This window comes from Microcaecilia unicolor, chromosome 10, assembly GCF_901765095.1.
Source record: "Microcaecilia unicolor chromosome 10, aMicUni1.1, whole genome shotgun sequence".
Taxonomy (NCBI): domain Eukaryota; kingdom Metazoa; phylum Chordata; class Amphibia; order Gymnophiona; family Siphonopidae; genus Microcaecilia; species Microcaecilia unicolor.
Genome location: NC_044040.1, coordinates 86386905 through 86406499, shown reverse-complemented (window position 1 = coordinate 86406499; position 19595 = coordinate 86386905). Strand labels below are relative to the sequence as shown.

The window sequence follows — 19595 nt, the reverse complement described above, 5'->3', positions numbered from 1 at the left end:
ACAGCTCAGCAGATGTTGAGACATCTGGGGCACATGGCCTCCACAGTTCATGTAACACCCATGGCACGTCTACATATGAGATCAGCTCATTGGACCCTAGCTTCCCAGTGGTATCAAGCTGCAGGGAATCTGGAGGATGTGATCCAACTGTCCACCGATTTTCGAAATTCTCTTCAGTAGACGATCTGGTCTAATTTGACCATGGGACGACCATTCCAAATTTCTCAGCCAGGGAAAGCGCTGACAACGGATGCATTCCTCCTAGGGTGGGGAACTCATGTTAATTGACTTCACACTCAAGGAGCCTGGTCCTTCCAGGAAACAGGTCTTCAGATCAACCTCCTGGAATTATGAGCGATCTGGAACTCTCTGAAGGCTTTTAGAGATCGGCTGTCCAATCAAATCATCTTGATTCAAACAGACAATCAGGTTGCGATGTACTACACCAACAAGCAGGAGGGCACTAGATCTTGCCCTCTGTGTCAGGAAGCTGTTCAGATGTGGCATTGGGCATGCTGTCAAAGCATGTATCTTGTGAGGAATCCCTGAGGGTCAGGGAAGAAGGGATCCAGGAGAGGAACAAGATGGGTAGGTTTCATACCCGGGATTCTAACTACAAGTCCCAGGATCCTAGGGGCTGGGAAGCCACGCCCCCCACGGAGGCATAAGTTTCCCAAGAGCTGGAGAAGGGAGGAGGACTACAGTTCCCAATAACCCCTGCAAAGCCCTGGGGGCAAGCAAAAGGAGCAACAAGGGAACTACAAGTCCCAGGATCCCAAGGGAGAGGAAAGGGATTGGCTGAGGAGGAATAATCAGGAGGGAGAGGACCAGCTGGGGACCATAAAGGGAGAGGAGCCCATGTAATGGGGGGGGGGGGGGGAAAGAGGTCAGAAAGGAGATCCAAGCCCAAGATGACTGGGGAAGTGAGCCCATGGAGATTGCTGCTCTAGCTCAGGTACAAGGGAAGAAGTTGAAAGGCTTCATAACAAACCTTCTTCAAGGCTGGGGAAAGCTTGGAGGAAAAGTTAAGCAGCTGTTCCACTCAAGGGGAAGAGAGGTGCCGTGCTGTAAAGCAGTGAATGATTTCAGCTGTGGCCAGAAGTCAGTCCCAGCTGGAGAAACAGGTAGTGATTTGAACTGTGTCCAGGAACCTGGCCATGCTGGGGAAGCTTTGAGTGATTTGAACTGTGTCCAGAATTCATGACATGCTGGCGAAGCAGTGAGTGATTTGAACTGTGTCCAGAAGTCATGCCATGCTGGGGAAGCAGTGAGTGATTTAAACTGTGTCCAGAAGTCATGCCATGCTAGGAAGCAGTGAGTGATTTAAACTGTGTCCAGAAGTCATGCCATGCTAGGAAGCAGTGAGTAATTTAAACTGTGTCCAGAAGTGGTGCCATGCTGGGGGAACAGTGAGTGACTTGAACTGTGTTCAGAACACTGCCATGCTGGTGAAACAGTGAGTGATTTAAAACTGTGTCCAGGAATCAGGCCATGCTGGGGAAGCAGTGAATGATTTAAACTGTATCCAGAAACTGTGGCTGGGGGGGGGGGGGGGGGGGGAGGAACAAGGGGTGATATGTGCTGTAATCAAGGACTGTGTCTGGAAGAGGAAATGTCCTGGCCTTGCTGATGGAATAAAACAGTTTTAAGCATATTTTTGGAGTCTGCTTCTGGGAGTGCTGTGTCCAGGGAAGGGCCCTTCCAGGGTCAGCCAAGTTCATACCTGCAGGAAGGCCTGAAGGTGGTGGCCTGCTGACATATTTTGGTGGCAGTGGTGGGATCTGTTGAACTACCAGGTGCAGGAGACTCAGGGAATTCCGGACAGTCGTTGGCAGGACGGAGGTCAGGAGGCAAGGGTTCCAGCAGCCCATCCAAGGGGCCGACGCAGCTAAAGGCGAAATACTCTCCTGTTTCTGGTTCAGAACCCTTATTTTATCATCCTCACTTTTAATATTCCCTTATCTCTTGTACGTCTAGTAGCGCTTTAGAAATGATAAGTAGTAGTAGTAGTAGTAGTAAGCGTGTAAGGAAGCAGTTGAGGATTCTCAGGTGTTTACCTGGGCTTGGAAGAAAGAAAAAAAAAAAGGGAAAAAAAAATTTTTTGGACGGCCGCACTTGGTGTGTTTCTTGTGTTTCCCTTTTCAGGGGCCGCTGGAAGGTGATCATTATGGATCCTAGGGAGCTGTTCACCTTCATGACTGATCAATTCCAGTCGCAATAGGAGGTGGCCCAGAGGTCGATGGAAGAGTCCTTGGCAGCCACGCGGGTGCAGCAGCGGCCCTTATTGGACTTATTCCAAGACTTTTTGTCAGGAGGTGGGGCTGCCCAGGCAGAGAGTCTGACCTCAGCCCCGATGAGTTTAGAGGGACCTTCTGCAGCAGTAGGACCTTTAAATATTAACTGGCTCTCATGGGGCAAGCTTGCGGACAATGATGATATAGAGTACTATTTGGGTGCTTTTGAAAGGGTGGCCACGGCTGCAGGGTGGCCCCTGGAGCAGTGGGCCATTCGCTTAGCCCCTTCCTTGTGAGGAGAGGTTCTAGCGGCTTTCCGGAGCCTTCTCTCATTAGAGGTAAGGGATTATGCTAAGTTAAAAGGGGCAATCCTGGACCGGTATGGGCTGAGCAGGCAAACCTATAGGAGGACATTTAGGGAGTTGCGGAGGGGGGAGACAGCCAGGGCCTTGGCCCAGATATTAGGGGATCTGGCAGGGAAGTGGTTAGAGCCAGAGAGGAAAACGGTTCCCCAGATAATGCAGGAATTAATCCTGGAACAGTACTTAGAGACCCTACCTACCGGATTAAGGGTGGATCTGGTTTGGAGGGCTGTAAAACTTTAGAAGAGGCTATAGGAAGTATGGAATGCTATCTGGAATCTCGGCACCATGGGAAGGTGGGGGAGGGACCCCAAGGAGGTGAGCGTAGCTGGAGCTCCCGGGCGGTGCCGTTGGGTCCCCAACAGGAGGAAGGGGAGAGGAGAAAGCTTTGTTACAGGTGCGGGAAGAAGGGGCACTGGCGCAAGGACTATCATGGGAGGGTGGGCCTCACCTCTCACGCCAGTCAGTAGGTGGCTCCCCAATATACCCAAAGGGTAGAGGCGTAGGGTCTGCTGGATTCGGGAGCTGATCAGACAATGTTGTCTCAGGGATTGTGGAAGCAAGTTAGGGACCAGCTAGGGACGGAAACTAAATCCTATAAAGGGGAGGTAGCGATTCAGTGCAAACATGGTGCTATGACCCGCTATGCTCTGCATAAGGTCAGGATAACGGGGCCCAAGGGGAGTAATTGGGTAGCAGTTGCGGTCCTTCCCCGGCTTCCTCAGGAGCTTATTTGGGCAGGGACTGGCCCCCTTTTTCTCAGTGTCTAAAAGAAAAGGAGGCCCTAGTAACCACCAGGGCTCAAGAGCGCCAAGAGCGGGAACCTGAAACTTCCATATCTCAGCTATTTCCCTTTAATGTAGATATTCTGGCTTCTCCCAGGAAAACAAGGAAGGAGCGAGTGCTTAAAAGGAATACCCAGAGGGCCCCGAGACAGACTATGGGGGAAGCAGAAGGTGAGCACCCTACTGACCCGGATACTCTTAGGGGGCAGTTCCCGTATTTCTTGAGGGAGCAAGAGTCACACCCATCTCTAACATATGTATGGGAGCAAGCCAAGGGGGAAGAGGCGACAAGCTATCCCCGATTTACGGTGGAGAAGGGCTTGCTATTCTGGTTGGTCCCGGGAGGAGGAGGAGAGGGATATAGGAAACAATTGGTGGTTCCTAGGGGCTTCCGGCTGCTGGTTATGAGATTGGCTCATGACCACCCTCTAGGGGGACATAAAGGGGGGCAAAATACCCTAATGCAGGTCCTGAATCGTTTTTATTGGCCCGGGGTGTATAAAGAAGTAGAAAAATATTGTAACTCCTGTGCTAATTGCCAAAGGGTATCTGTGCAAGGGCCAGGGCGCATTCCTTTGTGCCCCCTTCTGCGTATAGGCCAGCCCATGGGGTGGATAGCGATGGATATTGTCTGGCCCCTTATCAAGTCCAGTAGGGGATACACCTATATATTAGTGGTGGTGGATATGGCCTCTAGATTTCCCTGGGCAATGCCACTACGTAACATCTCGGCTAAAGCCATAGCAGCCAATATTATTTAGAGGGGCGCCCATTCAGACTGGTGACAGACCATGCCCCCCTGAAATGGCTGACACAAATGAAGAATAATAACGCCAGGTTGATGCGCTGGTACCTAGCCTTACAGCCATTCCAATAAGAGGTGGAACATCAGGCAGGGAAGCTCGTAGGAAATGCGGATGCATTATCTAGGATTGCCGACCCAAACTCGGTTAGAGTCTTTGAGTCCGGGTCTGACAATCACATAAGGGAGGGGAGGGTATGTGAGGAACCCCTGAGGGTCAGGGAAGAAGCCCTTGGACAATCTCCAAGCCACTTATCTGGCGAGTGTAAACAACAGTCTGGCCAACAGACTGAGCAGGGTAATGCAACCTCCATGAGTGGTCACTGAATATGGGCTTAGCCCGCAAGATCTTCTGAGCATGGGGCACCCCCTCGGTGGATCTTTTTGCCACTCAATCACAAGGTCCCTCAGTTCTGTTCCTGGCTTCAGGCCCATGACAGACTAGCGTCAGATGCCTTTCTCCTTCATTGGGGAACAGGCCTTCTGTATGTGTATCCTCTCATACCTCTAGTAGAGAAGACTCTGCTGAAACTCAAGCAAGACCGCGGAACCATGATCCTGATCACACCCTTCTGGCCGTGTCGGATTTGGTTCCCTCTTCTTCTGGAGTTGTCCTCCGAAGAACCGTGGAGATTGGAGTGTTTTCCAACCCTCATCACTCAGAACGAGGGGTCACTTCTACATCCAGTCCCTGTCCCTCACAGCCTGGATGTTGAGAGCCTAGAATTTGCTTCCTTTGGTCTTCCAGAGGGTGTCTCCTGGGTCTTGCTGGCTGCCGGGAAAGATTCCACTAAGAGATGTTACTCTTTTAAGTGGAGGAGGTTTACGTCTGGTGTGAGGGCAAGACCTTAGATTTTTTTTCATGCCCTACACAGACCCTGCTTGAATACCTTCTACACCTATCTGAGTCTGGTCTCAAGACCAACCCAGTAAGGGTTCACCTCAGTGCAATTAGTGCTTATCAACGTGTAGGAGGTAAGCTCATCTCTAGACAGCTTCTAGTTGTTCGCTTTATGAGAGGTTTGCTTTTGTAAAAGTTCCCTGTCAAACTTCCACCTGTGTTATGGGACGCCAACGTCATTCTCACCCAGCTGATGAAAGCTGCTTTTCATCCACTGGATTCCTGCCATCTGAAGTACATGACCTGGAAGGTCAGTTTCTTGGTAGCTGTTACTTCAGCTGGTAAAGTCAGTGAGCTTCAGGCCTTAGTAGCGGATGCACCTTATGCTAAGTTTCATCACAACAGAGTAGTCCTCCTCACGCACCCTAAGTTCCTGCCTACAGTGGGGTCAGAGTTCTATCTAGACTTGCCAACATTCTTTCCTCACCTTATGCCCATTCTGGTGTGAGCTCCTTGCACATCTTTTGTTGCTCCGGTTGTGAGCCCTTGAGCTCAGGCCAAGGCCTAGTATAGGAGTTAGGCCGAGGCTGAGGTTGGGCTGAACAGGCACTACACACTACCCCAGCTACCAAGCCCTGCACACACACACAGCAACCAACTTGCACCTCCAGAGAAGGGAAGATAGGGCATACAGGCGGGCCTCACGGCCTATTGAGATCCCATTTACTCAGAATTCAAGCATGCGGGCCTCACGGCCGAACCGGAACTGACTCATACGTAGGGAGGGAAGAAAGGGAAGCACACACAGAAACATGTCGCGCAGAACCCCATGGCACATAAAGGAAATGAGGGACTGCGAAATAAAGATACTGTAGGCGGAGACCCTCAGCAGACAGGGAAAGAAAAAATCAGCAAAAATGGAGTGCGGAGCCTAACACACACACCCAGCACAGAAAGGGAATAGTGCTCAGCAATACAGAAGATAGTTACAGTAAAGGAAGAACTAGAATGGTCACAAGGGAAGACTGCACTAAGCAGACAACTGCCAGAAGCAGGGAAACTCTGCAGACAAAGGGTTAAACCAAGCTCTGAATGCACAGCTGCCAGAAGCAGGGAACACTGCAGATAAAGGATTAATCAAAAGTATAGGGAAAGAGCAAACAAACAACCCCCCACGGAGAGAAACAAAGGGGCCGGAGTCTGCTACAAGGGCAGGACTTACAATCAGAATACAAACACAGCACACTAGGGTAACTCCGAAGGAAGGGGAACTAAAACAAACAAACTAGAATGGGACGAGGTAGGAACTCACCACACAGCACCACAGCCAAATAGAGAGAATCCCAGGTGCAGAGTAAAGAGGTAATTAGACACACACTGGAAGCAGCCAGCAGACAGAGACAAGCAACAGAAAACAGCAAGTGAGGTAAGGAGTAACCAAACGCCACGAAAATACAGAGCTAATAGCTCAGACAAAGCTTCAGCAGAATAGGAATAACGCCAAAGCAGGGGTTATAGGGAAAGGTAAGCTTAAGTAGATCAGACTGACATCAGCTCAGCCCCTGATGGCCAATCAGGAGCATTCCCAAGCATTCCTCTGTCTGACTAGCAGAATTCTAACAGAATCATAACACCTTTGACTGCAAGCAAGCATTGGCCTACTACATGGAGTGGACAAGGCCCCACAGACAGTCAGCCCATCTTTGGGTCGCCATCAGGAAATACACAATTTCTAATTGGCTGGAAGATTGCATTTCCTTCACTTATACCCAAGCTGGGCTGACCCTGGAGGGTCATGTCAAGGCTCACAATGTTAGAGCCATGGCTGCTGCGTTGGTAGCCCACTTGAAGTCAGCCTCCATTGAAGAAATTTGCAAGGCTGCAACGTGGTCTTCAGTCTACACATTCACATCTTGTTACTGCCTTGAGCAGGATATCTAACGCAACAGTTGATTCGGACAGACAGTTTTTTCAGAATCTTTTTGGGGTCTAGAATCCAACTCCACCCCCCTAGGCTCCATTTTATTCTGTTCCAGGCTGCATTGATGCATATTGTGTAATGTTTTTCATTCCTACTCTTTCTTCTCAGTTTGTATATAGTTTCTGGTTGATCTGTGTTATATCCTGTCGTTGCGAGGTCTGGTTGCTAGGGATTCCCCATAATTGAGAAATAGGCTTGCTTGTCCTCAGAGACAACGAAGATACTTACCTGTAGCAGGTATTCTCTGAGGACAGCAGGCCTTATATTCTCACAACCCTTCCACCTCCCCTTGGAGTTGTCTCCTATTTTTCTTTTTATGCTATAGTATTGTACTGTGGTAACTGTACTCTCGTGACGGGCGGGAAGGCACGTACAGTGGACTGTGTCTTGTACACCATAAAGCTCTTTTAGTTTTGTTACAAGCTTTGGACTGTGCAATGCGTGATCATGTTATCCACATGTGCTGCTGTCCTCAGAGAATACCTGTTACAGATAAGTATCTTTGCTTTGTCTGAAGTTAGTTCAGAAATCCAAGTAATATGTATTCCTAATTTTTTTTCCATTTTCCTTTTGCATCATAGGTAGGAAGCTGTGGCATAGAGGCAGCCTGGGCTGGAGGCAAAAATGGGAGAGAAGTCATGGACAGACTTTTTCCATACATCACTGATCTGCTTTCTGAAGGAGGCCTGTTTTACTTAGTTGTACTTAAAGATAACAATCCAGGTAGAAAAATCATTCTCACTCTTCCTACATGATTCACATTAGTTAATACAATATCCACAGAAATAAAGTGAATAGAAAGATGGAATGTATAATAAGTTGGATTCTGGCATGGTTACTTTGTGAATCATTGGCAACATTTGAGTGAGTGTTAGGCCGGTCCTGAAGCAGATTTCAAACTGAGGAGCCTCGTTGGACCTCTGCCCCTATTTAAGTTGCATATTGGTCTGTTTTTGGATAAAGCTAAGTGATGGAGCTGTTGTTGAAGTTTCATTTTGGGGCACAGTTAAGACACTGTTTTGATACTTTACATTCAATTGCTCAGTACCAATTGACACTTTCCAATAATGGGAGACTGATAATGTTTTATTAGCATTTTAAACACCAGTGGTGACATTCTCTTTCAGCCACCCTATGGTTTAATGCTTGTGCTGGCAATTTCTGCAAGTATCTATTTGTCAGTGTGATTGAAGTGGGAGACCATTAGTTTACTTCATTTTAGTCTTTTTGGTATGTTGAGCCATTATTTTGAAAAAAATTGTTCACACGTGGAATTTTTGATATTGTACAGTATATACTGGTCATAAAAATTAGTCTGTCTCATTGATGCATATTGTGTAATGTTTTTCATTCCTACTCTTTCTTCTCTTAGAACAGTTGGAAATATCCAAGCATGCTAATGTATTTCTGTCTGTTTCTGAAAGATCTTGTTTATTCTGTTCTATTGTGTTTACATGCTGCTAGATTACAGTGTAGCTGTATCCAAAGTGATTTACATCATAGAAGATATGCCCACGGGGACAAACACATCACAAAGAAAAGAAATAGAGAATACTGAAGAGGCAGTGGAGCTAGCTGGCCAAGAGGGCACTGTGAAAGTTTGAGTGCTCTCTATCTCCCCTGCTGGTTGATGGACATAACCTATACGTAATGGCTTCATCTGCTTGATAACAAGGAATGGGGCAATTTCGACCAGTATCTCCCCTAGCAGGGTGGCTGCAGCTTGCTCGAGCTCCAGAAAAATCTGCCGGGAGGTGGTTCCTGGCTTGCCAGTTGTTAACCGGAGTGTTGGAGGCTATAGCAGCCTCACTTTAAAGGCACATAGGTTAGCCCTTTCCCTGCCTTACCCATACCTCTGTGGATGTGGACATATTGCCTTGCTTTCCCTGTCCTTACCCACCAACAGTGGATGCAGGCATATAGGTTCGCCCTTTCCCTGCCTTTCCCACTCATCTGAGCCTCCGGAGTCTTCAATACCTCTGCTTTCCTCACAGCTTAAAAAAAAAAAAAAATGGAACAGAGGTTTTTGACCTGATTTTCAGCAGGATCGTAGTTGTACACTAGATCCTTTGAGGTAAGAGTGTTTTCCAACTCCTCCGGGGTGGGCCCGCGATCGGGGCGATTTTGGCGCGAAACCGCCATCTTGGATTTTACCGCCGTTTTTCAGCGATGGCTGCGGACAATGTAAAGCACTGTTCCACTTGTGGCAAGCGCAAATCAGCAGCAGGGCTCTGTAAATCGTGCTGTACTGGCGTAGGAGCCGGCCCGAGCATGGCGAGCGATGTTTCTTCCCGCTCTGAGCTGGCAGCGGGCGCCATTTTGCTTACACCACATGGCGCGGCCTCCGTGGACACGGAGAGACCTGAGCCGGGTGGGGCACCTCGAGATGAGGTTATTTCAGGAGTGGCTAGCACCGGACAGGATTTGGGTGCCCAGGGTGAGATTTTCTCCCCGGATTTTGTGCTTTTGCTGCATAAAGCATACATGATGAAAAGAGCCCTTCCTCAAGGGTCGCCTGAGGCTCCTCTGATTGCCCCCCTGATGGATTCTGGCCTGGGACTGCCCAGTGAGGCTTTTTTCCCGGATGCTTGGCCTAAAGATAAGCGCAGAAAGGTTAATTCCCCTTCAGATTGTGGTGCACCTTTTTTCCCCCCCGTGGTCGGGGTGTGAGGATTCGGAGAACTCTGACAGACGTTCTGCTCCTGAGGATGTTGGTCTGAGGAACCAGAGTCAGGTGCGGATTTACCACAGGATCTGGATGATCCCTCCGCGGTGAGGATTTTCCACCGTGATGAGCTGCCAGCGCTTATTTCAGATACCCTGCAGGCCCTCTCGATTGAAGATCCTGACAGTGGCATGGCCTCCTCGGGTAATCCCAGGATGGCTAGTACCAAGAAAGCTGCTCGGGCCTTCCCTTTGCATGACTCCATCCTAGAGCTTGTTTCGGCTCAGTGGGCTGACCCCGAGGGACCTTTGAGAGTTTCCAGGACTATGGGGCAGTTATACCCTCTGCGTGAGGGACATATGGCTCGTTTTCAAATGCCTACAGTGGATGCCCTAGTCACTGCGGTGACAAAGAGAACTACCCTCCCTGTTGAAGGAGGTGTTGCCCTGAAGGATGTTCAAGACCGTAGGCTGGAAACAGCATTGAAACGGTCCTTTGAAATTGCAGGTCTCACTGTTCGGGCGTCTGCATGCAGCTGTTATGCTGTTAGAGCCTGCCTAGCTTGGCTGCAACAGGCAGTGGCTCAGCCCGGAGATGGAGCGGAGCCCTTCTTGGATGTGGCTCCGCGGATGGAGGTGGCCTTGTCCTTTCTGGCTGATGCCCTTTATGACCTTGTCAGAGCTTCGGCTAAACAAATGGCAGTAGCAGTGGCGGCTCGCCGTCGTCTGTGGCTACAACACTGGGCAGCGGACATGGACTCTAAGCAAAGGTTGGTGAAGTTGCCTTTTCAAGGACTTCTCCTATTTGGTGAGGAGTTGGAGAAAATTGTGAAAGGCCTGGGTGATCCAAAACCCCAGCGTTTGCCCGAAGATAGGCAGAGGCCTTCCTCTAAGGGCCAGGTGGTCCACTCCTCGTACAGACTTCGCTTCCGTGAAGCTAGAAGGTACCACCCAGGGCGTTCTGCTGGGTTCACTTCACGTGCCCGTGGTCAGCAGAGGAACTCCTTTCGCTCGGACAAGCGTTCCGCAGCCAGTGGCTCAAGACCAGGAGTTCAGGGGCGACCCTCTCAATGATGGTGCACCGGCCCTCTCCTCGATGCCTGTCATCGGAGGACGGCTTTCCCTCTTTGTCGAGGAGTGGGCCAAGATTTCCTCAGATCAGTGGGTTCTGGACCTGATCAGAGATGGATACAGAATAGAATTCAACGCCCCAGTAAGAGACGTGTTTGTGGAGTCCCGATGCGGTTCTGCCGTCAAACGGGCGGAGGTGGAAGAGACTTTACAAGGTCTGATTCAGTTAGGGGCAGTGACCCCGGTACCTCCCGCAGAGCAAGGCTGCGGCCGATACTCCATCTACTTTGTGGTGCCGCGAAAAGGTGGGTCCTTTCGCCCTATTCTGGACTTAAAAGAAGTGAACAAGTCCCTGAGAGCGCGGCATTTCCACATGGAATCCCTGCGCTCCGTCATTGCGGCGGTACAGCCAGGAGAGTTTCTCACGTCTCTAGACCTGAAAGAAGCTTACTTGCACATACCGATTTGGCTCCCGCACCAGAAGTTTCTGAGGTTTGCGGTGTTGGGAAAACATTTCCAGTTCAGGGCCTTGCCTTTTGGCCTCGCCACAGCTCCCCGAACCTTTTCTCAGGCGAGAAGGTATCAGGGTTCACCCGTACCTAGACGACTGGCTCATCAGAGCAGACTCGGCAACAGAGAGCTTACAAGCTACAGCCAGAGTGGTCTCAGTACTGCAATCTCTAGGCTGGGTCGTCAATATGGCCAAACGTCACCTGTCCCCTTCACAATCTTTAGAGGTTTTGGGGGCCAGGTTCGACACAGTCTCGGGCTATGTGTTCCTACCCGAGCTAAGGCGGTGCAAGCATCAGAATCAGGTTCGTCTGCTCCTGAGGATGCCCCGTCCGCGAGCTTGGGACATTGTCCAGCTGCTGGGATCGATGACTGCCACGATGGAAGTGGTACCCTGGGCGAGAGCGCACCTGAGATCTCTACAGTATTCCCTACTCCGGAGATGGTCTCCTATTTCTCAGGATTACCAATGCAGACTTACTTGGCTCCCTGCGGCCCGACTCAGCATGGAGTGGTGGCTCTCGGACAGCATGCTGCGGCGAGGAATGCCACTGACGCTCCCCGTTTGGTGCCTAGTGGTAACAGATGCCAGCCTGAAGGGCTGGGGCGCACTCTGCAAGGGGAAGCATGCCCAGGGTCTATGGACACCCGAGGAGTCGGAGTGGTCCATCAACCGCCTAGAGTTGAAAGCGGTGTTTCAGGCGCTTCTGGCCTTTCAAGTGACCCTGGAAGGATTGGCTGTCAGAGTGATGTCGGACAACACGACAACGGTGGCCTATATAAATCGACAAGGCGGAACAAGGTGCAGAGCACTAGCCGCGCAGGCCGAACTGATTTACCACTGGGCCGAGTTGCATCTTCAGTGTCTGTCGGCAGCTCATATTGCAGGTCAGAGCAATGTGCAGGCCGATTATCTGAGCAGGCATCAGATCGATCCAGCAGAATGGAATCTGGCAGAAGAAGTTTTCCTGCAGATCTGTGCCAAATGGGGCAAGCCCGTGATGGATCTAATGGCGACAAGTGCCAATTCCAAAGTCCCGTGCTTCTTCAGCAGACGGAGAGATCCTCGCTCGGCGGGGTTGGATGCCTTGGCTCAACCCTGGCCTCCGGGTCTACTTTATGTGTTTCCCCCATGGCCCTTGATAGGGCGCCTGCTCTTGCGGATTCGGCTGCACCCAGGAGAAGTGGTCCTCATCGCCCCGGATTGGCCAAGGAGACCTTGGTATGCAGACCTCCGACAGATGCTCCTGGAGGCTCCTCTGCCGTTACCTCTGGTACCGAACCTGTTGACTCAGGGACCGGTAGCCATGGAGGACGCCGGCCGCTTTGGTCTTATGGCATGGCTATTGAGAGGGCGCAATTGAGGGATAAAGGTTATTCCAATAAAGTTATTTCCACTCTCCTGCAAGCCCGCAAGCGGTCCACTTCCGTGGCTTATGCCAGGATTTGGTGCCTGTTTGAGTCTTGGTGTGCTTCCAGAGCCATTGCTCCAATGCGGGGCTCCTGTCTCGCCGATTCTAGACTTTTTGCAGGAAGGTGTACAAAAAGGCTTGGCCTATAATTCCCTGCGGGTGCAGGTGGCAGCGTTGGCCTCCCTTTGTGGTAAGGTGGAAGGCGTGTCTTTGGCTGCTCACCCAGATGTGGCACGGTTTTCTTAGAGGGGTGCTTCGGCTCCGACCTCCAGTGCGAGCACCCTGTCCAGCTTGGAACCTGGGGCTAGTTTTGAAAACCCTGCAGGCATCTCCTTTTGAGCCGCTTCGGCGAGCATCGGAGAAAGATTTGACACTGAAGGCCGTTTTTCTGGTGGCCATTACCTCGGCGAGACGGTGTCAGAGCTCCAGGCGCTGTCCTGTAGAGACCCATTTCTGCAATTTTCAGAGTCCGGAGTCACATTTCGGACCGTGCCTTCCTTTATGCCTAAGGTGGTTTCAGCCTTTCACCTAAACCAGCCTATTTTCTTGCCCTCTTTTTCAGAGGAAGAGTTTCCAGAATCTTTTGGGCAGCTGCACCTTTTGGATGTGCGCAGGACTCTGCTGCAGTATCTGCGAGTTACTAACTCTTTCAGGACTTCTGATCATCTGTTTGTTTTGCTATCCGGTTCTCGCAGAGGGTCTCCAGCGTCTAAAGCCACTATTGCCCGCTGGCTCAAAGAAACTATCTTTTCAGCTTATCTGCTGGCCGGCAGGGTTCCGCCTGTAGCCTTTAAGGCACATTCTACTACAGCGATTTCTTCCTCTTGGGCTGAAACTGGAGCACTCTCTCAAGAGATATGCAGTGCAGCAACATGGGCTTCTAAGCTCTCCTTTGCCCGACATTACAGGCTGGATGTGGCTGCCAGGAGGGATGCGCGTTTTGGTGCACAAGTGCTAGCGTGTGGTGTGGCTTGTTCCCACCCTATCTAGGGATTGCTTTGTTACATCCCATACGTAATGGCTTCATCTGCTTGATGACAAGGAAGGGAAAATTAGGTTCTTACCTTGGTAATTTTCTTTCCTTTAGTCATAGCAGATGAAGCCATGAGCCCTCCCTGTATGATTGTCTGTATGCTGTGAATCTGTTTTTCAGGTTCTGTTCTAATTTCCTGAAGTTCCTTCCTTGGGAGAAAGTTGGAAAACAATCTTCAGGATTCATGTTCAGTTTAAATTTAGGAGGATGTGTTCATTCCCTCCAGCATGTTTTTATTTGGAGGATGTGTTGATTCTCTCCAGGAGGCGCGTGTGTTCCCCTCCAGTTCTATAAATAGGAGGATGAGTTCATTCCCTCCAGTGTGTTGGTAGGATGTGTGATTCCCTCCAGGAGGCGCGTGTGTTCCCCTCCACTTATACAATAAGGAGGATGAGTTTATTCCCTCCAGGAGGATGTGCATTCCCTCCTTTATGAGTTCATGCCCTTGTGATGGGCCATCGTTCGCTGTGAGGAAAGCTCTTGTGATTCCCATTGCGGTTTGCCATACTGCTTTGGAAGCTTCAAATACTGAAGAGGCAGTGGAGCTAGCTGGCCAAGAGGGCACTGTGAAAGTTTGAGTGCTCTCTATCTCCCCTGCTGGTTGATGGACATAACCCATACGTAATGGCTTCATCTGCTATGACTAAAGGAAAGAAAATTACCAAGGTAAGAACCTAATTTTCCCATACAAACAAGAACCACACGAAGACACAGCTCAATAACTTGGTTCAACGAAGAACTGAAAAAACTAAAAACACAAGTCAGGAGACTCGAGCGAGCATGGCAAAAAATAAAGAATGAACACGCACTCAAAGCCTGGAAACAAATGCAAAGACAATACAAATATACAATAAGAAAAACCAAAAGAGCTTTTTACAAAACTAAGATAGGCCCAGATTATAAAGACGCACATAAACTCTACCAACTCGTGAATAAACTTATAGACACCGCATCGGTTACCACAGACAGCACAGATACCCCATCGGCAGACCAACTTGCCAAATACCTCAATGAAAAAATTATAAACCTCCGATCCACACTACCACTCAATACCACTGATCATGAAAAATATATGGATTGCCTGGACCCTATTCCTGGGGAACACCCAGCAGACCGAATCTGGAATGACTTCGATTTGCTAACCGAAGAAACCATCACTCAAGAACTCAACAAATTCTCCAAAACCCAGTCCAAACTGGATACCTGCCCCAGCAACCTAATAAGGTCCGCCCCCAGACGATTCATAACAGACCTCACATCACATTTGAAGTACATGTTACAACATGGACTTTTCCCCAAGGACAAAGGAAATATTTTACTTACACCCATATCCAAAGACCTAAAGAAAAAATTAAACGATACAACCAACTATCGACCAGTTGCATCCATCCCTCTGATAGTAAAACTAATGGAAAGTATGGTAACCAAGCAACTCACCAATTACCTAAACAAATTCACAATATTACATGAATCGCAATCAGGATTTAGATCCAACCATAGTACTGAAACAGTGATGACCACTCTCATAACCAAATTTAAACACCTAATTGCAACTGGAAACAATGTGCTTCTCCTACAATTTGATATGTCCAGCGCGTTCGACATGGTCAGCCACCAAATACTCCCGAACATCCTAGACTACTTTGGGATTGGAGGAAACGTACTAGGATAGTTTAAAGGCTTCTTAACAGCTAGATCCTACCAAGTGATCTCAAATTCAAAAACATCAACACCATGGAAACCTAAATGCAGTGTACCACAAGGATCACCGCTCTTACCAACCCTCTTCAACCTAATGATGACACCTTTAGCCAAATCATTGTCCAACCAAGGTCTTAACCCCTACATTTATGCCAATGATGTTACGATATACATCCAATTCAAACAAGACATAGCCGAAATCACAAACAAAATCACACATAGTCTCCAACTAATGAACTCATGGGCGGACGCATTCCAACTTAAGCTAAACGCAGAAAAAACACAGTGTCTCATCCTGTCCTCACAATACAACACAAACAAACCCAAGACCATAAACACCCCAGACTACACTCTCCCAGTCTCAGACAGCTTGAAAATTCTGGGTGTCACTATTGACCGAAATCTAACACTTGAAGATCATGCGAAAAACACAGTAAAGAAGATGTTCTATTCAATGTGGAAACTTAAAAGAATCAAACCTTTCTTCCCAAGGGAAGTATTCTGCAGCCTAGTACAATCAATGGTGCTAAGTAATCTAGATTATTGCAATGCCATTTATGCCAGATGCAAAGAACACATCATCAAGAAGCTGCAAACCGCCCAAAACACAGCAGCCAGACTCATATTCGGGAAAATGAAATTTGAAAACGCCAAACCCCTAAGAGAAAAACTACACTGGCTCCCACTAAAAGAACGAATTGCGTTCAAAGTCTGTACCCTGGTCCATCTATGGAGAAGCCCCAACCTACATGTCAGACCTTAAAGACTTGCCTATTAGGAACGCTAAAAAATCATCACGCACATTCCTTAATCTCCACTACCCTAACTGGAAAGGTATAAAATACAAATCCATATACGCGTCCAACTTCTCATACATCTGCACGCAGCTATGGAACGCACTACCGAAGGCCGTAAAAACAATGCAAGACCTAACCATCTTCCGAAGACTTCTGAAAACAGACCTCTTCAAGAAGGCCTACCACAAACATCCAACTTAAATACTAATTATTAACACGATACACAATCTTTACAAATGCAAACTTCTATCACTTGACTGTTCAACCTCTCTGCTATTATCCCTCTATTGAACAGAATCTCTCAACAGACGATGGACTAACGTCTGTTATAATCTAACTTATTACTCAGGAACCTTCTTGCACTATCATAATGTATTCTTTAGCATGTATGTATTACCCAGGAATCTCCTTGCACTACCATAATGTATTACTCAGGAACCCTCTTGCACTACCACAAATTATTCTTGACCATATATGTATCACATGTTATATATATATATATATATATATATCACAATTTGTTCCATATACACTATGTCCCATATATGTTACCATGTATGTATGCTCCTTAATGCAATACCAATTGTAATTCTGTTACCTGGAAATGGCAACTGCCATTATGGCAAATGTAAGCCACACTGAGCCTGCAAATAGGTGGGAAAATGTGGGATATAAATGCTACAAATAAATAAATAAAATAAATAAGGGATTGTTAATGCATTTACTCACCCCCCCCCATTTACTAAGCCATGCTAGCACTGGCGGTGCGGTAATGCCAACACAGCTGCACGGCAGTCACTAGCGGGGCTTAGTAAACAGGGGGGTTAGATATCTTGGGTGTAATGAATAGTATGCTTTATGAGTCAAGACTAAGCACTTTGGCCCCTGTTTACAAAGTCGCGCTAGTGGCTGACAGTGCAGTACTACCGACACAGCCCATTCACTTTGAATGGGCTGTGTCGGCAGTGCTGTGCGGCTTTGTACATAGGAGGGTTAAAGTTTACTCTATATAGAATTGGTAGTCAATGTATTTCAAATAGAGAGGTGTCACATGATTGAATTTCCTACAATTTCCTAAAAGTCTGAGGGCTGTATTCTGCAATGTCTGAAGACACCTAATACTAGAAGTGGACATCCCTGCATATATTACATTACAGTAGTCCAACAGCACATGAAGTAATGTATGTAAAGTATTTTCATCAAACAAATGTTTTATTGATCTTAATAATCTTAATGTAGAACCCTTTTTTAATAAGCTAAAACTTGTAAATCAAAGGATAGCTGAGAATCTACTACGATACCCAAATATTTAAATGACTACTGTTGGAATTGGTAATCCCCATAAAACTGGAGTAATTTTGCGTACCTCACTCCTGTCAGTAATCCAACATGTCCGGGCTTTATCAATATTTAAAACAAGCCTATGATCTTGTAACTATGTTTATGTTTTATTTGCAGATGAAATTCTAGAAACAATGAAGAACTATGGTTTAGGGGGCACTGTGGCTCTCTCCAGACAAGCAGGAAGAGAAGCTCTTGCTGTTTTGAAATTCTGGAAATCCTGACTACTATGTTGAATTTTTTTTATGTACTGCATGAAACTGCTGTTAAGGTGATCAGTGTTTGGCTTCACGTATATCAGGTCATGATTTTGAGCCATTAAAGGTGCTATGTTATGGTAAGTTCTTTTGCTGTGATAGGCTAGCTAGGTGAGTTTAAGCAGGTTTTAGAGATGATCTGGAGGGGCATAATCAAACGTCGCCAGCCAAATAGATCGCCGGCGATCTATGTTGGCGGTGGCGCTACAGCTGGCCGGAACCGTATTATCGAAAAAGATGGCCGGCCATCTTTTTTGCGATAATATGGTTTAGCCCGGCCAAATGCCTTGGAGTTCGCCGGGTTTGAGATGGCCGGGTTTGTTTTTCAGCGATAATGGAAAAAAATGCTGGCCATCTCCAAATCAGCAAAATCCAAGGCATTTGGTCATGGGATGAGCCAGCATTTGTAGCGCACTGGTCCCCCTGACATGCCAGGACACCAGCTGGGCACCCTAGGGGTCAGTGTGGTGGACTTCAGAAAAACCTCCCACATGCATAGCTCCCTTGCTTTGGGTGCTGAGCCCCCCCAACCCCCCCCCCCCCCCCAAACCCACTACCCACAAATGTACAACACTACCAAAGCTCTTAGGGGTGAAGGGGGCAACTACATGTGGGTAGAGTGGGTTTTGGAGGACTTCCATTACCAGCACAAGTGTTATAGGTGGGGGGGATGGGCCTGGGTCTGCCTGCCTTAAGTGCGGTACCCACTAAAAGTGCTCCAGGGACCTGCATACACGCAGACCTCTAGGACTTGTTGTTGCTGTATAACCTTGGCACACCAGTTGACACTTGAAGACTAATCTCTTTGAAAAAGCCCTTTATTTGAATAAGCACGTTTACTCACAGTTAACTGCAGATCAGAGGTTGTGCCCCACTGGCAATGAGTCTCCCTGGTACTGAGATTAGCAGTAGGTCAGAGCTGGCAGAATGGTGTACAATGCCCTCTTTCAGCCACACTCAAGGTAATAACGTTCTCTAACGTGGGTAACACATGAAAGGGATCTAAAACTGGCTTACATACAAAAATGGCCACTACCTCATGGACTACTGGAAACAAAACAGGGCCCAGTACCCTACACCCACCACAATGCATTGCTAATGTGACTCTGCAGGGCACCTAACAGAAAAGGTATCACACTCACCCGAGAGCCACATCGCAACCAGGGAAAGGCTGTCGGAGGATACAACACATTCTGCTGTCATGGAGGTGGGTACGGCATTTGAGGCTGGCATACAGGCTGGCAAAAAGGTTTTTAGTTTTATTTTTTTAGTATGGGAGGGGATTGGTGACCACTGGGGGAGTATGAGGAGGTCATCCCCCATTCCCTCCAGTGGTCATCTGGTGTACCTTTTTGAGGCTTGGTTGTGAAAATAAAAGGACCAAGTAAACCCGGCGATATACTGCTTATCGACGTTTTTTTTTTTCCATTATCGCCGAAAGCCAGCCATCTGGTAGCCACGCCCATGCCCGGCCATGTCCTGCCTTCGCTTCACCGCTGACACACCCCTTTGAACTTTGGCCGGTGATGCGACGGGAAAGTGGCGATGTTGCCAAAAAAGCAGCTTTCGATTATACCGATTTGGCCGCTTTTCCGAGATCGCCGGCCATCTCCCGATTTATGTCGGAAAATGGCTGGCGATCACTTTCGAAAATGAGCTGGCTGGTAACCTAAAAAACCCTACCACAGAGCTCTGTAATTCAGATTGTAAGCTGTTTGGCAGTAACAGTTGTACCTTATTTGGACTGTCAGTATTTTTAGGCAAATTCTTTCCTAGAGCCCACAGGCCTTCGGTCTGTGTATTG

At 48.2% G+C, this 19595-nt stretch overlaps 1 protein-coding gene across 2 annotated transcripts in view; it reads left to right on the top strand.

The window, feature by feature from the left end:
• Positions 1–17929, top strand: part of N6AMT1 (N-6 adenine-specific DNA methyltransferase 1) — a 167117-nt gene extending 149188 nt beyond the window's left edge. Inside the window, exons 6-7 of one of the 2 annotated variants that reach the window (XM_030215902.1) lie at positions 7591–7728; positions 17652–17929. In XM_030215902.1, the coding sequence (XP_030071762.1) occupies positions 7591–7728; positions 17652–17758 (245 nt within the window). In that variant the 3' untranslated portion in view covers positions 17759–17929. Of the gene's footprint in view, positions 1–7586; positions 7729–17651 lie in introns of both variants that reach the window. The other variant, XM_030215901.1, reaches the window with a different exon arrangement.
• The last annotated feature ends 1666 nt before the right edge of the window (positions 17930–19595 follow it).